We start from the raw sequence: 21,295 nt of genomic DNA, 5'->3' as shown, positions 1-21,295 counted from the left end.
CGCCCTCAAATTCCTGTCTCCTAGCCCTCACCCTTACTTAGGCTCCAGCCCTGTCCCTGCTCTCTGATTTTTGGTCTCCTTTGGCCTGGCCTCCCTGCCCCATTCTGCCTCCTCTCCAGATCCCTGCAATGCTCCATGCCGGCAGCCTGTGTCTGCCCTCCTCCCGGAGGTGGAGGGTCCCAAGTCTGAGGTTGTGGGGAAGCAATCGGGCCTGGTTCTTCAGTTACCGCTACCTGTCCTTGCTCTCTTCGGCAGGTGCAGGGGTTGCTGGAGAATGGAGACAGCATGACCAGTCCTGAGAAGGTAGCCCCGGGGGAGGGCTCAGGTAAGAGAGGTAGGTTTAGGTGTGGGTAGGCTGTTTATTGGATCTCACCAGAGTGACCCACGTGGTCCTCGGCTCTGTCGTGGTGGGGGGTACGACCGGGAGCAGCCTCTAACCCAGCTTGTCCCTGCAACCCCCCAGACCTGGAGCTGCTGTCCTCGCTGTTGCCACAGTTGACTGGCCCTGTGTTGGAGCTGCCTGAGGCAACCCGGGCCCCCCTGGAGGAGCTCATGTTGGAGGGGGATCTGCTTGAGGTGACCCTGGATGAGAACCACAGCATCTGGCAGCTGCTGCAGGCTGGGCAGCCTCCAAACCTGGAGCGGATCCGCACACTTCTGGAGGTGAGGAGAGGAGGGATCATGGGCAGGGATGGGAGGTCAGGCCAAGCAGGCAGGGAGCCCAGGCCTGACCACTGTCCCACACCTCTCTTTGCCCATTGGTGTTCACAGCTGGAGAAGGCAGAGCGCCATGGGAGCCGAGCACGGGGCCGGGCGCTGGAGAGGCGGCGGCGGCGGAAGGTGGATCGGGGTGGGGAGGGCGATGACCCAGCCCGAGAGGAGCTAGAGCCAAAGAGGGTACGGAGCTCAGGGCCAGAGGCCGAGGAGGCCCAGGAGGAGGAGGAGCTGGAGGAGGAGACTGGGGGTGAGGGCCCACCCCTGCCCACCACTGACAGCCCCGGCACCCAGGAGAACCAGAATGGCTTGGAGCCGGCACTAGGGGCCAGTTCAGGCTCCTCGGCCCCTTTCTCCACTTTGACTCCCCGGCTGCACGTGCCCTGCCCGCAGCAGTCGCCTCAGCAACAATTGTGACAGTGGCTGAGCCTAGCACAGACCCCAACAGAGACCCCTTGGCCTCAAGGATCCTCTTTCTGACCATCAGGCCTGCTTCTTGGGAGGTGGGCGAGTAGGGGGGATGGCCACCCCCCCACCCCAGCCCATCCCCGAGTCCCTTGACTTTTATATTCTGACTCCAAGGTATTGTTCAGACCTCAGCTCCTGGGGGCCGGCCCCTGGAGTCCCCCTCCCTGGTAGCCTCTAACCAGCATTCCCAGACACCTGAGGCAGATAGACAGATGGGCAGGTGGGCAGGGAGGTGGCTGGGGCTGGGCCGGCACCATTCCAGAGACACGGCCAGTGCATATGCAAACTGGGGGAATCTCCTCTCCCTTGTCTCCCCAGTTGTGGCCCTCGCCAGGCCATGCTACACTAACCTCACCTCCCCCCTCACTCTTTCTCCTCCTTCCCCCCCCTTCTCCTGCCTCCCTCCTCCCTTTGCCTCCTTCTCCTCCCTTCCCCTGACTGTTCCACCCAGGAGGAGGAAACTTCACATAGCTGTGCTCACAGTTTTTTATTTTAAGTGAATTCGGTTGGGGGGCTGAGCAGGGCTCCCTGTGATCTGAAGAAAGCTTTTGGTGCTTGTCCTCACTACCACCTTGATCTTCCCTCCATGTCCTGCCCTGTCTCCTTTCCTCCTCCTGGGTTCATGTTGTAATAAAAGAAGATTGTTGGTGTGTAATTAGTTTGTTCAAAAGAAAAAAAAAAGCAAAACAAGAAACTTGGTTCCAACTGAAGCCTATTTTAATTTTATTTTATTATTTTCCTCTTGTTAGAAATAAAACCCTTAGCAACATTTTTTGGAAACATGTTTCTGAAGTGCATTTCTCTTTGGTGGGGGAGAACAGTGTCTCCATTACCTGTCAGTGGAGGAGCTGCAGTGCTGGTGGGAGCATGAGGGCTGAAGCCAAGGAGCTCTGGGTTCTGAAACTGCCTTCTACCAGGTTTTCCTTAACCATGGGCAAGACATCCCATGTCTCCTCCCACTCTACCCCTGAGCCAGTTTTCCCCATCTCCCAACAGATAGGCCCTGGCACCTCTCACTAAACTCCTGCCGCAGCCGCCTCCAACTTTATGCCTTCCAGTCTATTCTCTTCAAGCCTCCAGAGGGGTGTTTTGTTTTGCTTCTCGGCTTGATGGAGGTATAATTTATACACCGTAAAATTTACCTGTTTTAAATGTACAATTCAGTGATTCAGAGGGATGTTTCCATCCTGCTTGAAACTATCCATGATGCTTCACTTCCCTTAAGATACACGCGCGCGCGCGCACACACACACACAGCTGACCCTTAAACAACGGGTTTGAACTGTGCAGGTCCACTTAAACGCAGATTCCTTCCAGTAAATATATACTACTGTACTATCCTGGTGGGTCAAATCCGAGGATGATATGGAGGACCGGCTTTAAAGTTACATGCAGATCTTCGACTGCACAGGGGGTCGGTGCCCCTAACACCACGACCACCACTCCCCCACCCCCCACGCAATCTCATTCTGGAATGCTTTCCTGTCGACCCGTATGCTGGGTCTTCCAGGAACCCTTCCCTGGTTTTTCTCTACCGTAAAGGGGTTCTTCCTGCCTCTGTGAATGAGGACTAAAGCTAGGTGTATGGCAATTTACAGCCCCCGAGTTCACTTTCTAAAAGCAGCTTTATTGTAATACAGTTTACATACTACACAGTTCACTCCCTAAAAGTATACAATTCAGTGGCTTTGAGTATATTCTAGTTGTGTGATCATCACTGCAAAACGTTTCAGAACATTTTCGTCATTCCAAAAGGAAACTCCACACTCCTTAGGCATCACCCTTCTCCCCTGGTCCCCCACTCCTAGGCTACCACCTAATCTATATAGATTTGCCTGTTTTGGACATTTTATATAAATGGAGTCATACAATATGTGATCCTTTGTGACTGTGCTCTTTCACTTAGCATAATGGTTTCAAGGCGAGTTCACTTTTAAATACAGAATTTTTTTCCCCCTCCTGGGACCCAACGTCTTTAAAATGAGGGTGGCTAGGGTTTCTAAGATCAGAGACCATAACCAGAATTTATGTGTTTTTATGGGGGTTTGCATGCATCTGTTTTACTGGCAAGAAGACATTGCATCAGATTCATAAAGGGATCCTTGTCCCTCCAAAGGCTAAGAACCACTCTGTAGTCCTTAATGTTGTGTGTTCAGAGTCTGCTCATGATAGGATACAGGGGAGGAAGCAAAAGCACTGATGCCCTGCTAAGCCAGCCCACCAGCTTCCCGTCATGCCGGGCTCTGCAAGGGCTTTCCTTTCTCTCAAGGTGCTGCACAGAGGCCTTAAAGGCTGATAGCCAGGCCCTGATGCCCCAGTACACTGTCACTCCCCTTTCTCATCTGAATGCTCAGTGGGTTCATTTTGCTGCTCTTCTTCCCCTTCTCAAGGTTTCCAGTTAATGGGAGCCTAGTGGTGAGTGAGAAAGCTCACCCACTTCTAGCAGCTTTGATTGCTGGGGCATTTGATGGGCTCTGATTTAATTTCTGGCTCAGCCCTGCCTCCTTCAGTCGTCCGGCCAGGAGCCACTGGGCTGTGCAAGTAAGGGGAGGCAGGGGCCAGTGGATACCCCTGTCCACGGGGAAAGGCTTGTCTTTTGTTTGTCCACCTGTATGGAATTGAGCATGAAAAGAAGGTTGGAGACCACCTCAGAGGAGACTGGGATATGAGAGCTGGGACAGGGACAGGAAGGGGCTCAGTCTTGGCGCTGCATTACCACTCCCACCCCGAGGCAGTCCCCAGAAGACGTGGCCTCACAGGAGAGGAAGAGGGTGCCTACGACCTACAGCAGCTCCCAGGCTCAAGAACTAGGCCCAGGCTAAGGTCCTCCAGAGTAAGGGGCTCACTGGTTTCCAGACAGCATTTCCCATCTTTGCACCGTCCTGCCCCATCTCTCACAGTGATGTGCATCCCAGGAGCTCTGCAGGAGTGGTGCTGGCCACCATCCTGTAAGACCCAGATGAAATGTGACATCTTCCAGAGAGCCTGCTCTGGGTGCAGATCTGTCCCCCTTCCCCAGATACTCACCTAGAAAGGGAGGAGTGACTGCCTTGGGAGGGCCCAGATGAGTGGGAGATGGGGGGAGAGAGGATTGGGGGAGCACAGTATCTTCACCTCATTTCCTACTGTAGAGACACTGCCTTGCTGCTGCATTCTCCCAGAGGCTGCCATATCCCTCAGAATGGCTCCTGAGTCTGCAGGTGACACAGGGATGAGAAGACACATCATTTCCTCTAAGGATTTGCCCCAAACCCTTCCCCCTCCCTAGTGCCCCCACTGTGCCTTAGGTGGTGCCTGAAACACTCTCCCACCCCCAGGTTTCCCGTACTGGGAGTTCCTAGAGGGAAGGCAAGGCCCAGGCCTGAGTCCTCTGCCTCCACTTCCAGTCAGGGGCCTGCAGTCTGGGCTCAGAAGGAGGGAGACAGAAACAGCAGTTGGAGTCTCACTCTGTTCCCTTTGCAGTGCATAAAGTTCATTGGTAAGGGCGCTAGCTACCCCAGGGGAGTGGGGCCTGGGGTCTGAGGTCCATGGTCACTAGGGCCCTGAAGGGGTAGACACTGACCATGCTTCCCAGAAGCCCTGAAATTGTAATGATGGAAGAAAAGGGATTTGGGGACAGACAGATGGATTCCCTGCCCCTGGGGCGCACACATTCCAGGAAAAGGAGGGGAAAAGCCTCTTGTGAACTCCTTTCTGGGTGCCAAGCTCCACGTGAGATATTTCACAAAGTCCTTGTCAGGTAACACAGGAAACAGACTCTACGAAGAACACGTCTAGCTCAGGCAATATCAGCCTGGCAGAGCTGGGATTCCCGTTAAATCTCTGTGAACCTACAGCCTGTGCTGCATGACAGAAGGGGTCCAAAGTAATCAGTCTGCCCCCAGGACATAATTCATAGCAGGGGTTCAGTGTTGCTCTCTGCTACTGGCAGATGGGACCTCAGCAGTGCTATAGCCAGATTGGCCTTGGTAGGTAGAAGTCCGTATGCTGAACTTGTATATAACCTCCATGCCTGCCTGTATTAGTTATGTATTACTGCATAACAAATTACTTCAAAACAATGGCTTAAAACAATGACATTTATCTCACAGTTCCTGTAGGTCAGGAATCTGGGTACATCTTAGCTGGGTTTCTGTTTCAGGCTCTCTCACAGGCTGCAATCAAGGTGTCAGCTGGGGCTGCATTTGTCCCAAGGCTCGACTGGGGAAGGATCTGCTTCCAAGCTCAGCGCGTGGCTGTTGACAGGACTTAGTTCCTTGTGGGTTGTTGGACTGAGGGCCTCAGTTTCTTGCCAACTGTTGGCTGGAGGCCATCCTCAGTTTCCTTGCCACGTGGACTTTTCCACAGGCCAACTCACAACATGGCTACTTGTTTCAACAGAGTTGATCAAGTGAGACGAAATGGGGGTGTGTGTGTGGGGGGGGACATGGGGAGAAAATTGTGCACATGCAAGATGGAAGTCACGGTCTTTATAACCTAGTCTCAGAAGTGACATCCCACCACTTTTGCAATATTCCACTCACCAGAAGTAAGTAAGTCACCAGATCCAGACCACACTCGGGAGGGGATTACACAAGGATGTGAATACCAGGAGGTGGGGATCATTGGGGGCCATATTGGAGACTACTATAGTTTGTCCTCTGGCCCCCAATGATTCACGTCCCTTCCACATGCAAAATACATTCACCCCTTTCCAAGGTCTGAAAAAGTCTCACTCCATTACAGCATTGCCTCAAAGTCCAGAATCTCATCTAAATCAGGTCCACGTGTGAATGAGACTCCTTCAGTGTATTCCTTAAGTATGGGTCCTTAAGTTCTATTTGTTTTCCACCAGTAGATCTGTGAAACTCAAGGGACAAGTTATCTGTCCCCGACACACCCAACATACGATGGTGCAACAGACACTGGATACTGCTACGGACATTCCATTTCTTTTTTTTTTCTTAATTTTATTTATTTTTGGCTGTGTTGGGTTTTTGCTGTGCACAGGCTTTCTCTAGTTGTGGAGAGCGGGGGCTACTCTTCGTTGCGGTGTGCGGGCTTCTCATTGCAGTGGCTTCTCTTGTTGCAGAGCACGGGCTCTAGGCGCTCAGGCTTCAGTAGTTGCAGCACAGTCTCAGTAGTTGCGGCGCGCGGTCCCTAGAGCGTGCAGGCTTCAGTAGCTGCGGCACATGGGCTCAGTAGTTGCAGTGCATACGCTCAGTAGTTGTGGTGCACGGGCTTAGTTGCTCTGTGGCACGTGGGATCTTCCCAGACCAGGGATCGAACCTATGTCCCCTGCATTGGCAGGCAGATTCTTAACCACTGCACCACCAGGGAAGTCCCATTCCATTTAAAAAACGGGAAACGGGAGACATAAAGGAGTCACTGGTCTATAGCAATTGTGAAATCCCTCTGGGCACGTGGAAGTTCCTGGATTAGGTTTCAAGGCCTGGGAATAATTCTCCATGGCTCTTGGCTCTGCTTTCTGGGCTCTTGGTCCCATCCTCTGTGCCTTTCTTCCTTTTTCATGAAAGGTATCACATATTTGCGGCTGAATAGTTTCCCCAGTCTGCTTCCTGCCAGTAAAATGTTGGGGGTCCAATGCTTTCATTTTGTACTGTCTCTGTAATCAGTTGCCACTGACAAATGGTTCCAATAGTGGGGCTTGGTGTGCCTCTGCTGTCGGTAGGTTGGGCACTCAGCAGTTGTTATAGCCAGACTGGCCTTGGTGAAAGTCTATATTATAGAGCCCGTGCCTAAACTCCACGCATGCTGCCATGGCCATTTTGTTCAGGAGTCCATTGGGTAAGGGACTGAGGTTGGCTGACATCCATAGGACAGGACATCTTGTCCAACTCATTGAGATCTTTCTCCATAGTGGATGCTCTCTAGTGCTCATTTATGTGCGACGTGACTATCTTCACACTCTGTGCCCATTCCAAAAGGGACATCCATATGCCTCTCCCCAAGACCTCCTCCTTGAACAATATTTCAATCCTATTCTTTCCAAGTCCTTGACCACCTAGCCAAATCATTACTAACTACTCACGAATCAGCGGTATCTACACCTCTAACCATCTATGCAATCAGGCAGTGAGAATTTCCCTTCCCATTGTCCCCAGGATCAACCCTAAGTGGGGCTATCACACTGCAGCTAGACATGTCCAGCTGGTGCCAGCATATTATGCAAAGCCATCTGTGAGCCAAGCTTCGATATTGTGCCTCTGAGTCACCTGGTCACAGGGAACGCCCCATGAGACTCAGGCGTGAGAAAGGGACGGCAGTGCAGCCAGTGGGAGTATGAGCCACGTGCTCAGGCAGCTTACTCTATTTGGTGGCAGAGTGCTGCTGCACATAGACAACCACATGGCTTGATGGGACCATTAACACATGTTGCCATGGCAGCTCAGCTTGCACAGGTCACATGGTGTCCTGTGTCCAGGCATTCATTCACAAAATAGATCCGTTTTTCCATTTTTATCTCTCTCTGTGTCTGGGATTCCTATTATCACAATGTGGCCGCTTCTAATATTACACCCCCCCATTTCTTTAGTTTTTTAAAAAATATTTTATATCTCTTTATTCTTATCTGTTGATTTCTAGAAGAGATCCTCAGTCTGATCTTTCCACTCACTACTTTGTTCTTCATACGTAGCTCTCCTACCCTTTATGCCATCTATACCATGTGTATTCCCATAATGTGTCCAGGAACCAGCAAACCACAGGATGGGATTTGCGATCCCGTGAGCCCAATATGAGAAGGACTCAGGCTGACTCTTCACGCATGCTTTATCCCTCTCTGACTGGTGGACCATGGTGATGTCTAGGTCACAGGGGATTAACTCAGAACCAGTATCCAGTCTATTTCAAAAGGTCTGGGTATTTCCCTGTCCCCAAGGCACAGTTACATTGGCTGCAGGTTCCTGTGGGAAAAGCAAGGAGGGAGAGTTCACCATACACCCTTGTGAAAGGTGTAGTAAGTAGACCCTCCCCTTCATTCAAGGGGCTCCAGTCCGTGAACTGGGGGAGAGGCTGGGACTCCTCTACATTTTGGGGACTAGATCGAGCCTCAATTTGCTAGACTAGATTTTTTTGGTTACATAAATCAAGTAGGACCTTATTAGGCTGTCCATCTATTTGGCCCTAGAGTAACCACGTTTAATTAGCCACCACTATAGATCCCCACAGGTCAAATCACCATTCTGATTACTGCTATGGCTCTGCTATGCATTATAGGAATCAGACGCAACTTGTCTCTGAAGGTGATCCTATCATCCCCATCTCTCACCATGACCCCAAATTACAGGGAAAAAAAAAAACCCCACTGCAATGTTTTTTAAGGAGGCAACATTTATGTATTAGTTAAGGTAAAGTTAGCTTCTGGGACAGAAAAAAAATCTGTGAAATTTAAGACAATAAAATTTACTTCTTACTCCTGCAGTCTTCCAAAACAGTTGTTAATAGCTGGGCTGCCCTCTTCTAAGTGGTGATTCAGGGTCCTAGGCACCTTCTGTGTAGATGGTCTGCCATCTTCAAAACGTGGTCGCCATTGTACTATTGTCATCTCCATCCCAGCCAACTAGAAGAAGAAAAGACCACGTGGGAGGTTTTAATGAGCTAGGCTTAGTTGTAGTGTACATCACTTCTGCTCACATTCCATTAGCTAGAACTCAGACAGTGGTCATATTCAACCACAAGGGGTGCTGGAAAATGTAATCTCAATTTGTCCCAAACAGGAAGAGGAAACAGGCTTAGTGACCACCTAGCTAGTCTCTGCCACACCTCATAATGCATTTCTCAAAGCCTTTGTGAAAGGAGTGTCCACATAGTTAGAGGGTGAGTTAAATGGGTTACACATGATGAATTGATTCCAACACTCTTACCACTCTAAACGTTTGGAAGGCAGCTATGCTCACCACTATACCACCAGTGCCACTAGCATTTGGATTCCTCCCTCTACATTGTACATCATCTGGCATCTTAACTTCAATTAACATAGGCTACTGTTGAGCCCAGGTTTCAATCAATCAATAGGACAAATCTTAGAAATACTCCTAGCTGCTTCAGCTAACACAGTACATTCAGGAATGCTGATAAGTGAACCCATACTGAAAAGTTTGGCCCTACCAAAACCAGATTAAGACATCACAAGAAAATTATAGACCAATATCCCGTATGAATACAGATGCAAAAATCCTCAACAAAATACTAGCAAACAGAATCCAACAGCATATTAAACAGATTATACACCATGATCCAGTGGGATTTATTCCAGGAATGCAAGAGTGGTTCAACATCAGAAAATCAATCAAGGTTACACATCACATTAATAGAACAAAGGAAAAAAACCTATGTGATCATCTCAATTGATGCAGAAAAGGCATTTCAGATGCAGAAAAGGCTTAGAGCTAATAAATTCAGCAAAGCTGCAAGGAACAAGACCAACACATAAAAATCAGCTGGGTTTTAAAATGAAATTGAGAGCAATTCCATTTACAATAGCATCTAAAAGAAATACCTAGGAATAAATTTAACCAAGGAGGCAAAAGACTTGTGTATTGAAAACTATAAACTATGGCTGAAAGAAATTAAAGGAGACCTAAATAAATGGAAAGACGTCCTGTGTTCATGGATTGGAAGATTTTTTATTAAGATGTCAATACAACCCAAAGCAACCTACAGATTCAGCAAAATCTCTATCAAAATTCCAACAGCATTTTTGCAGAAATGTGGAAATGCCAATCCTCAAATTCATATGGAATTTCAAGGGGCCCTCAATAGTCAAAACAATCTTGAAAAAAAAAAGTCAAATGGCCAAGTGGTTTTTGATTAAGGTGCCAAGTCCATTCAGTGGGATAAGGACAGTCTCTTCAACAGATGGCGCTGGTGCAACGGGATTTTTACATGCAAAACAATGAAGTTGGACGCCTACTTCATACCATATACTATTAATTCAAAATGGATCGACAACCTAAATACAAGAGCTAAGACCATAAAACTCTTAGAAGAAAACATAGGGGTAAATTTTCATGACCTTGGACTTGGCAACAGGTTCTTAAATGTGATACCAAAAGCACAAGCAGCAAGAGGACAAATAGGTAAATTGGACTTCATAAAAATAAAAACTTTTGTGCATCAAAGGACAATATCAAGAGGATAATATCAAGAAAATGAAAAGGCAATCTATAGAATGGAAGAAAATATTTGCAAATCTTATCTGATAAGGGTTTAATATCCATAATATATAAAGAATTCCTACAACTCAACAACAAAAAGACTAACAACCCAATTTAAAAATGGGCAAAGGACTTGAATAGACATTTCTCCAAAGGAGATATATAAATAACCGACAAGCACATGAAAAGTTGCCCAACATCATTAGTTATTATGGATAGGGAAATCAAAACACAATGAGATAATATTTCACAGCCACTAGGATGGCCATAATCATCATCATCATCAGAAAATAACATCGGAGAGGATGTGGAGAAATTGGAACCTTTGTACATTGCTGGTGGGAATGTAAAATGATGCAGCCATTGTGTAAAAGCAGCCTGGCAGTTCCTCAAAAAGCTAAAGACAATTACCATATGACCCAGCAATTCCACTCCTAGGTATATACTCAAGAGAATCGAAAACAGGGACTCAAAAAGATATCTGTACACCAATATTCATTCACTGTAATTCACAATAGCCAAAAGGTGGAAATGACCCAAGTGTTCATCAACAGGTGAACAGATAAACAAAATGTAGTACATACAAATACTGAAATATTGTTCAGCCATAAAAAGGAATGAAGTTCAGACTTGCTATCACATGGATGAACCCTGAAAATATTATTCTAGGGGAAATAATCCAAACAAAAAAGGACAAATATTTTAAGGTTCCACTTATATGAAATATCTAGAATAGGCAAATTTATACAGACAGAAAGTAGGTTAAATGTTACCAGGAGCTAGGGGCAGGAGTTACTGCTTAATGGGTGCCTGCTTGGGGTGATAAAAAAAAGTTTTGGAATCGGATAATGGTGATGGTCGCACAACATTGTGAATATAATTAATGCCACCTAATTGTACACTTGAAAAGGGTTAAAATGGCAAATTTTGTTATATATATATTACCACAATAAAAAACGTTTGGCCCAATCTATAATTACATTTATTTCTCTCTGATCTATCATGCATAGAATCAGTTCCCACATATATCACTGAGGGTTCTGTCAACATAAATTAGGCTTTCTCCTCACAGGTCTGACTCTATTTTCCCTGGGACATGCAGGAATCTGAATCCAGTAATGGGTATGGAGGCACCAAGGGGTGATATGAATGGATCCTGAGAAAGATTAGCAAAATCCTTAGAGGGTCCCCAAGTCATGCAGGTCCAGCCCCATTAGACTGGGGAGGAAGGGCTGCCTCTGCCACCAAGGGAGACTCAGTGGGGGCTGGTGTTTAGGGAACTCAGGTCGATCCAAATCAACCTTGATGTTCCAATTCCAATTCCCAAGGTCCCAATCTTCCAGCAACCAGCAGACTTTTATTTCACATAAGAGACCTGGAGATCTTGTGAATTCAACTGGCACTGTAATTCAGCAACCTACAGGATTTGGCTTTATGTCTGATTTCAGGCTACATCAGTCTGGTGACTAGAAGAAATACAGATATTTCTTGTTTTTGTAATATAGACTTTATTGTTTAGAGCAACTTTAGGTTCAGCAGAGTATAAGAGGCCCTGTTGTTCCACATCCTTACCAGTCCTTGGTACTGTCGATTTTTAACTTTTGCCAATCTGAGGAGCATAGTACCTCATGTAGTTTAAATTGGCATTTCCCTGATAACTAACGAAATTGAGCACCTTTTCATATACCTACTGGCCATTTGGATATTCTCTTGTGATGTGCTCCTTCAACTCTTTCGAATATTTTTCTTTCTTTTTCTTTTTTTTTAAAAAATTTTATTTATTTATTTATGGCTGTGTTGGGTCTTCGTTTCTGTGCGAGGGCTTTCTCTAGTTGCGGCAAGTGGGGTCCACTCCTCATCGCGGTGCGCGGGCCTCTCACTATCGCGGCCTCTCCTGTCGCGGAGCACAGGCTCCAGACGCGCAGGCTCAGTAATTGTGGCTCACGGGGCTAGTTCCTCCGCGGCATGCGGGATCCTCCCAGACCAGGGCTCGAACCCGTGTCCCTCGCAATGGTAGGCAGACTCTCAACCACTGCACCACCAGGGAAGCCCTCTTTTTCTTTTTTTTAATTAAAATTTTTTTCTGGCAGCTTGTGGGATCTTAGTTCCCTGACCAGGGATTGAATCCAGGCCCTCTGCAGTGAAAGCACGGAGTCCTAACCTCTGGACCACCAGGGAATTCCCCGTCAAATATTTTTCTATTGATTATCGATCTTTTGTTGAATTGTAGGATTTCATTTTATAATCTGGGTATGAAATTTTTGACTGTTTTACGGGATGCAAATATATCTTTTCCCATTCTGTAGTTTACCTTTGCACCGTTTATAGTGTTTCTAGGTGAAAATACGTTATTATTTTTAATGTAGTCCATTTTATCAATCCCTTCCTTTTATCATTAGTAATTTTGGTGTCTTGTTTAAAAAATCTTTTACTATCCCAAAGTCAAAAATATATTCTCCTATGTTATCTTCTTTGCTTTTCACATTTAGGTTTATAATCTGTCTGTGAATTATTTGATTTTTTAGATATATGAGGTGAGGTAAACATCCGATTTAGGTGTGTTTGTTTGCTTGTCTTCCTATTTGGACACCCAATTGTCCCAACATCATTTATTGAAAAAACTGCCCCGGTACCACCGCTCTCCAGTGCCACATTTTTGTTAAATCAACTATGCAACTATGCATGGGTCTTCTTCTGAGCTGTTTGTTCCACTGGACTAGTTTTCTATCCTTGTGCCAATACTACGGTCCTAATTTTTATAACTTTATTTTAAAAATCTGATCATCTGATAGAGCAAAACCTCTCATATTGTTCTTCTTCAGGAGTCATGGCTATTTTTGGCCTTTTTCATTTCTATATAAATTTTGGAGTCAAGTTCCACAAAACAATGAGTACCCGTTAGGCTTTTTTTTTTTTTTTTAATTTGTTTATTTTCCTTATTTTTTTGGCTGCGTTGGGTCTTAGTTGCGGCACACGGGATTTTCGTTTTGGCATGCGGCTTCTCTCTAGTTGTGGCGTGTAGGTTTTCTCTCTCTAGTTGTGGCACGAGGGCTCCAGAACGCATGGGCTCTGCAGTTTGCTGCACGTGGGCTCTCTCATTGAGGCACGCGAGCTCAACAGTTGTGGCGCACGGGCTTAGTGGCCCCGCGGCATGTGGGATCTTAGTTCCCTGACCAGGGATCGAACCTGCGTCCCCTGCACTGGAAGGCGGATTCTTTACCACCGGACCATCAAGGAAGTTAGGCTTTAATTGGATTTATATTGAATCTGTAGATCAATTTGAGGAGGACTGACATCTTTGTAATATTGAGTCCACCAGCCTGTGAATATGGTATATCACTCCATTTATTTACATCTTCTTTAATCTCTTTAAAAAGTTATATAGTCTTCTCCATAATGGACTTACACGTCCTCTGTTAGATATATTTCTAAGATTTCTAAATAATTGATCTTTAAATGCCATTTATTTTTTATTTTTTTTATTTTTTTGCGGTATGCGGGCCTCTCACTGTTGTGGCCTCTCCCGTTGCGGAGCACAGGCTCCGGATGCGCAGGCCCAGCGGCCATGGCTCACGGGCCCAGCCGCTCCGCGGCATATGGGATCCTCCCAGACCGGGGCACGAACCCGCATCCCCTGCATCGGCAGGCGGACTCTCAACCACTGCGCCACCAGGGAGGCCCTTTAAATGCCATTTAAATGTTAATTAAAACATTTTATGTTCTAACTCCATCTGTTTATATGCAGAAATACAATTGATGTTTGTAATTTGATTTTATATCCAGTAAAGTTTAATCCTGGCATATTTACCTCCATTCTTCAAATATTTTCTCCTCTCATTTGTTTATTCTTACTCTTTTTCTGAGACTACTATCAAGTTGCTGGCCTTCTATTTTCCATTTCTCTTTGTTTTCTTAACTTAATATTTTCTATATTTTTATTCTTCTGCTTTCTGGGAGAATTCTTCAATCTGATCTTCCAATTCTTATTCATTCTTCATCTGTATTCAACCTACTATTTTCCTCCTCTATTGTGTTCTCTATTTCAACTCTATATATTCTTCATAGCTTAATATTTCCACTTTTCTGTGCCTGAGGGAAGGGGTAAAGGAAGATCCCACAGAGAAGGTGGTGATGAGCTGTCTGGAGTGATGAGCCAGAGGGTGCCCAATTATAAGGAGAGAGAGGAGAATCAACCTGAGGGTTCGGCAGTAGCTAAGGACTGGAGACCAGACAGCAGGGCCCAGCTTGTCCTGCAGGGAATGGCCGAAGCACTGGAAGTAGGGTGGGAGGGAGATGAAGTGGGAAACTGCAGGGCTTTATACTTTATAGGGCCATGGTCACTGAGAGCCTTGACTTGTGAGCTCTGCAGACCACGGTGACCTCCAGAAAGACGGCAGCTTCAAGGCAGTGTTGGAGGACACCCAGCCCTTTAAGGTGAAGAGACTCCCTTCCACTTCATGCTCCAGTTCCAGCCCCCTTCCCTTGGGCACCTGCCAGAAGGTCCCTCCTTTTTTCCTGAGGAGGAAGGTAAGTGGAGACAAAGAAGGAGACTTGGACCCAGAAAAGGCACCCTAGAAAACCTGTGATTAGATCTGGATTTTGTGGGATGCTGGGGTGGGCAGCAGAGGGAGGGAAGTGGTTCAAATAAGGACAGGAGTAGAGGAAGGCAGCCACGATAAAGGCAGGAGTCTGTGTGTGAGAAAAAGATGGCGGGGAGGTGCCAAGAGTCTACTTTTGAACAGAAGGGCGTAATCTGGAAGGGTTTAGGTGCTAAGGCTGGTGAGGGAGGGGCCTGGCCGTGGAGGTGCCCCAGGGCCATGGCCATCATTTCTCAAAAACCACTGCAGGTCGTAGGTATCTCTCTCCCTGTCCTGGCTGCTCCACTGCCTCCTTCCTGTGGTTTCCTGGCACTCAGGCCCCAAGCTCTTCTGAAGTTCTTCCATCTTTCCCATACACCCTTGCCTCTTTGAGGAGAGGGTGCCCCATGTTTTATCCTCATGCTGTGCTCCAGATAGGTAGCCCAAGGCCTTGACAAGAGTGAAACCTCCTGGATGCCTTGTTCTGCTGGTAGCTTCTACAGTGCCTCCTTCCCCTGAGAGGACCCCACACAGCAACCTTTCAGGGGATTTTGGACAGTGGGGTGTCTCTGGAGTTTTCTGATAAAAGGTTAGCTTTGGGGAGGGAAAGACAGCTTGTGGACACATACAGGGCTGAGTGGAGGGGTGTGGAGGGCACAGGAGTTGCATTCTAAGGGTCAGTAGGGAGGCATGAATATGACTCTACCATGGCCTTGATCCAAAGGGAGGCTTGGAAAAGAAGGGGGTGCCGAGGACCAGAGTCAGGGAAGTTTGTTCAAACAGGTCAAGAAATCAGAGACAGAGAGGCATCTGTGAGTCCCCCACAGTATAGTGTGTAGAATCCCTGGCTGACATCCAGGCTTCCCGCAGGTTTGGGACCAGCAGTGTAGCCCCCACGGAAGGTAAAACTTTGGAGAGGCCTTCAGATGCAAAAAGGTCTACAAAGGATATGAAAAGGAAAGCAAGCCATAAAGCTAACAGGCACATGAACAAATGCTCAAACTAAGTAGTCATCAGACAAATAGAAATTAAAGGAAAACTAGAGAGACTTCCCTGGTGGTCCAGTGGTTAAGACTCCGTGCTCCACTGCAGGGGGCACAGGTTGGATCCCTGGTCAGGGAACTAATAAGATGCTGCATGCCGCACAACCAAAAAACAACAACAAATTAGATATATTGTTATACCTATTAGACTGGTGAAAAAAATGTTAAAGCTGAATACGGCCAAGTGTTTGTGTGTGTGTGTGTGTGTGTAAGGCTATGCATAGCACAGGGAGATCAGCTCAGTGCTTTGTGACCAGCTACAGGGGTGGGACAGGGAGGGTGGGAGGGAGACACAAGAGGGAGGCGATATGGGGATATATGCATATGTATAACTGATTCACTTTGTTATAAAGCAGAAACTAACATACCATTGTAAAGCTATTATACTCCAATAAAAATGTTTAAAAAAAAGTCATCAGTAGATATACATATATAAAACCGTTATGTGGTACACCTAAAACTAACATAATGTTATGTGACAATTAGATCAAAAATCCTAAAATATAAAATAGGAGTTGAATTTTAGAAATGTATTCTTTCCTTGATCTAAAAAAAAAAAAAAAAAAGAATGTACCCTATGACCCAGCAATTCCACACCTTGACATATATCTCAAAGAAATTCTTGCAAAGGTGCAAAGGAAACATATTGGAGGGTGTTGATCACATCAAAATTTGTGATGGCAAAGAATCAGAAGCAATCTGGGTGTCCATCCTTGGTGAGTAGACAGGAAAAATAAGGAGTTTTCACACCATAGTGCTGTAAGGCAGTTGAGGTTGCTGAATATATCTCACAGTATATTGCTGCCACTATTTATTACAGACCAAAAGTGGAACAAACCCAAATGCCTATAACAGATGAATGGATAAATAAAATGTGGTATATCCATACAATGGAATATTGTTTGGCAATAAAAATAGGTGATGTACGGACCCATGCTAAAACATGCATGAACCTTGAAAACATTATGCTAAATGAGAGAAGCCAGAAAGAAAAGATACATATTGTATGATTCCATTTATATAAAATGTCCAGACTAGGAAGTCTATAGAAACAGAAAGTAGATTAGCGGTTGCGTAGGGAGGTGGTAGATGGAGGTTGAAGGGAAATGGGAAGTGATTGCTAACAGGTATAGGTTTTCCTTGTTGGGGTGATGAAAATATTTTAAACTTGTGATTGTGATGATGGTCTAACCACTCTGTGAATATGCTAAAAGACACTGACTTGTACACTTTGAACAGGTGAATATATATATATATATATATATATATATATATATATATACACATATACATATTGTTGATATATAAAGCATCTATCTATTTATCTGTTTATAATCTATCTAAACATATTGGAGACATGGATGATGCCAGGGCTGGGGCCAGAGAATTAAGAAGGGATTAAAAATGAAAAGAACATGGAACTTCCCTGGTGGTCCAGTGGTTAAGAATCCACCTGCCAATGCCGGGAACATGGGTTCGATCCCTGATCCAGGAAGATCCCACATGCCATGGAGCAACTAAGCCCGTGAGCCACAACTACTGAGCCTGCACTCTAGAGCCCGCAAGCCAAACTACTGAGCCCGCGTGCCACAACTACTGAGCCCACGTGCCACAACTACTGAGGCCACGTGCCACAACTACTGAAGCCCGCATGCCTAGAGACTGTGCTCTGCAACAAGAGAGGACACCACAATGAGAAGCCCATGCACCGCAATGCAGATAGCCCCTGCTCACAGCAACTAGAGAAAGCCCGCGTGCAGCAACGAAGACCCAATGCAGCCAGAAATAAACAAGTAAATAAAAAAATTTTTTAAATGTAGAAGGAATGATTGAAATAGAAAATCACTATTTGGCAAACACCACAGTAACAACTGTATCAGGCATGAATCATCAGTGGATGCTAAAATTAGTGGGTGAAAGCTTGGTGAAAAACAGGATACTTGTGTAGATACTTTCAGTGTCTCGTCACAAGTTAGTTACTAATTACAAAGGTGAAAATAGCAACCTTACAGTGGAAGACACCACCTTGACCAAGTGATGAAGGTTAATATCACCAATAATATGACATATGAACATCTTATACCCCCTGTTATGATGGACTGGGAAGGGTGCATCACTTCTGTGGTCTTCTGACCAAAAATACATAGCCTAACTCTAATCATGAAAGAACATCAGAAAAACCCAACTGAGGGACATTCTACAAAATAACTGACCAGTACTCTTCAAAAGTGTCAAGGTTATGAAAGACAAGGAAAGACAGAGGAAATATTGTAGTTTAAAAGATACTAGGGAAAAAAATAAATAAAAATAAATAAATAAAAGAGACTAGGGAGACATGATAACTAAATATATCAAGGGATCCTAGGACAGAAAAAAGACATTAGGAGAAAAACTGATAAAATCTGAATAAAGTTCAAGGTGAAATGTGAATAGATTAATTAATAGTATTATACAATGTTAATTTCCTGGTTTTGATAACTGTACTGTGATTCTGTAAAATGGTAACATTTGGGGAAGCTGGGTGAAGAGTATGTGAGAATTCTTTCTATTAGTTTTTTTCTTTTTTTTTTTTTTTTTTGCGGTACGCGGGCCTCTCACTGTTGTGGCCTCTCCCGTTGCAGAGCACAGGCTCCAGATGCGCAGGCCCAGCAGCCATGGTTCACGGGTCCAGCCGCTCCATGGCATGTGGGATGCTCCCGGACCGGGGCACGAACCCGTGTCCCCTGCATCAGCAGGCAGACTCTCAACCACTGCGCCACCAGGGAAGCCCCTCTATTATTTTTGTAACTTCTTCTAAGTCTGAAGTTATTACAAAACAAAAACGTTTAAAAAATTAAAAGCATATACTGCTGTGTAAACAAGTAGGAAACAGAATGAAATATACAACGTAACACCCTTAGAGGGACTTCCCTGGCGGTCCACTGGTAAAGAATCCGCCTTCCAATGCGGGGGACGCAGGTTCGATCCCTGGTCAGGGACTAAGAGCCCACATGCTGCGGGGCAACTAAGCCCGCGTGCAACAACTACTGAGCTCATGCGCCTCAATGAGAGAGCCTGCGTGTGGCAAACTACAGAGCCCACAAGCTCTGGAGTCCACGCGCCACAACTAAAGAGGAGCCTGAGAACCGCAACAAAGAGCCCATGTGCCACAACGAAAGAGCCCACACGCCTCAGTGAAGATCCCGCGTGCCACAACTAAGACCCGATGCAGCCAAAACAATAAAATAAATAAATAAACACCCTTAGATACATTACAAATACATGCAGACACAACAATATATTTTAAAGGAACTTCTCTAGGCAGGAAACACAAGAGAAGGAAAAGACCTACAATAAAAAACACAAAACAATTAAGAAAATGGTAATAGGAACATACATATCTATAATTACCTTAAATGTAAATGGATTAAATGCTCCAACCAAAAGACATAGACTGGCTGAATGGATACAAAAACAAGACCCATATATATGCTGTCTACAAGAGACCCACTTCAGACCTAGGGACACGTACAGACAGAAAGAGAGGGGATGGAAAAAGATATTCCATGCAAATGGAAATCAAAAGAAAGCTGGAGTAGCAATTCTCATATCAGACAAAATAGACTTTAAATTAAAGACTAGGGCTTCCCTGGTGGCGCAGTGGTTGAGAGTCCGCAGGGGACACGGGTTCGTGCCCCAGTCCGGGAAGATCCCACATGCCACGGAGCGTCTGGGCCCGTGAGCCATGGCTGCTGAGCCTGCGCGTCTAGAGCCTGTGCTCCGCAACGGCAGAGGCCACAACAGTGAGAGGCCCGTGTACCACAAAAAAAAAAAAGAAAGAAAATATGAACAGACCAATCACAAGCACTGAAATTGAAACTGTGATTAAAAATCTTCCAACAAACAAAAGCCCAGGACCAGATGGCTTCACAGGCGAATTCTATCAAACATTTAGAGAAGAGCTAACACCTATCCTTCTCAAACTCTTCCAACATATAGCAGAGGGAGGAACACTCCCAAACTCATTCTATGAGGCCACCATCACTCTGATACCAAAACCAGACAAAGATGTCACAAAGAAAGAAAATTACAGGCCAATATCACTGATGAACATAGATGCAAAAATCCTCAACAAAATACTAGCAAACAGAATCCAACAGCACATTAAAAGGATCATACACCGTGATCAAGTGGGGTTTATCCCAGGAATTCAAGGATTCTTCAATATATGCAAATCAATCAACTTGATACACCATATAAACAGATTGAAGGAGAAAAACCACATGATCATCTCAATAGATGCAGAGAAAGCTTTCGACAAAATTCAACACCCATTTATGGTAAAAACCCTCCAGAAAGTAACCATAGAGGGAACTTTCCTCAACATAATAAAGCCCATGTATGACAAACCCACAGCCAACATCGTCCTCAATGGTGAAAAACTGAAACCATGTCCACTAAGATCAGGAAAAAGACAAGGTTGCCCACTCTCATCACTATTATTCAACATAGTTTTGGAAGTTTTAGCCACAGCAATCACAGAAGAAAAAGAAATAGAAGGAATACAAATTGGAAAAGAAGAAGTAAAGCTGTCACTGTTTGCAGATGACATGATACTATACATAGAGAATCCTAAAGATGCTACCAGAAAACTACTAGAGCTAATCAATGAATTTGGTAAAGTAGCAGGATACAAAATTAATGCACAGAAATCTCTGGCATTCCTATACACTAATGATGAAAAATCTGAAAGTGAAATTAAGGAAACACTCCCATTTACCATTGCAATGAAAAGAATAAAATATCTAGGAATAAATCTACCTAAGGAGACAAAAGACCTGTATGCAGAAAATTATAAGACACTGATGAAAGAAATTAAAGATGATACAAATAGTTGGAGAGATATACCATGTTCTTGGATTGCAAGAATCAACATTGTGAAAATGACTCTACTACCCAAAGCAATCTACAGATTCAATGCAATCCCTATCAAACTACCTCAAGCATTTTTCACAGAACTAGAACAAAAAATTTCACAATTTGTATGGAAACACAAAAGACCCAGAATAGCCAAAGCAATCTTGAGAAAGAAAAACAGAGCTAGAGGAATCAGGCTCCCAGACTTCAGACTATACTACAAAGCCACAGTTATCAAGACAGTATGGTACTGGCACAAAAACAGAAATATAGATTAATGGAACAGGATAGAAAGCCCAGAGATAAACCCACGCACATATGGTCACCTTATCTTTGATAAAGGAGGCAAGAATATACACTGGAGAAAAGCCAGCCTCTTCAATAAGTGGTGCTGGGAAAACTGGAAAGCTACTTGTAAGAGAAGGAAATTAGAACACTC

At 45.2% G+C, this 21,295-nt stretch overlaps 2 protein-coding genes across 15 annotated transcripts in view; one reads left to right on the top strand and one right to left on the bottom strand.

The window, feature by feature from the left end:
* The window catches only part of KDM5C (lysine demethylase 5C), a 32,173-nt gene extending 30,222 nt beyond the window's left edge, over positions 1-1,951 (top strand). For 4 of the 12 annotated variants that reach the window (XM_082609450.1, XM_082609457.1, XM_082609449.1 and 1 more), the window contains 3 exons: positions 256-325; positions 464-663; positions 772-1,951. In XM_082609450.1, the coding sequence (XP_082465576.1) occupies positions 256-325; positions 464-663; positions 772-1,131 (630 nt within the window). In that variant the 3' untranslated portion in view covers positions 1,132-1,951. Of the gene's footprint in view, positions 1-252; positions 335-463; positions 664-771 lie in introns of all 12 variants that reach the window. The other 8 variants (XM_082609448.1, XM_082609452.1, XM_082609447.1 and 5 more) reach the window with 5 other exon arrangements.
* Positions 1,952-1,964: 13 nt separating this feature from the next.
* KANTR (KANTR integral membrane protein) overlaps positions 1,965-21,295 on the bottom strand; it is a 60,776-nt gene continuing 41,445 nt past the window's right edge. The window contains exons 3-5 of one of the 3 annotated variants that reach the window (XR_014292445.1): positions 8,598-8,743; positions 2,919-4,376; positions 1,965-2,030 (exon numbers count right to left, since the gene is read on the bottom strand). The gene's annotated coding sequence lies outside the window, so the exon portion shown is untranslated. Of the gene's footprint in view, positions 2,031-2,918; positions 4,377-7,745; positions 8,088-8,513; positions 8,744-21,295 lie in introns of those variants that run through there. The other 2 variants (XR_014292446.1, XR_014292447.1) reach the window with 2 other exon arrangements.

This window comes from Mesoplodon mirus (genome assembly GCF_964341445.2).
Source record: "Mesoplodon mirus genome assembly, chromosome: X".
NCBI lineage: Eukaryota > Metazoa > Chordata > Mammalia > Artiodactyla > Ziphiidae > Mesoplodon > Mesoplodon mirus.
This window is presented reverse-complemented; position numbering and strand designations above follow the sequence as displayed.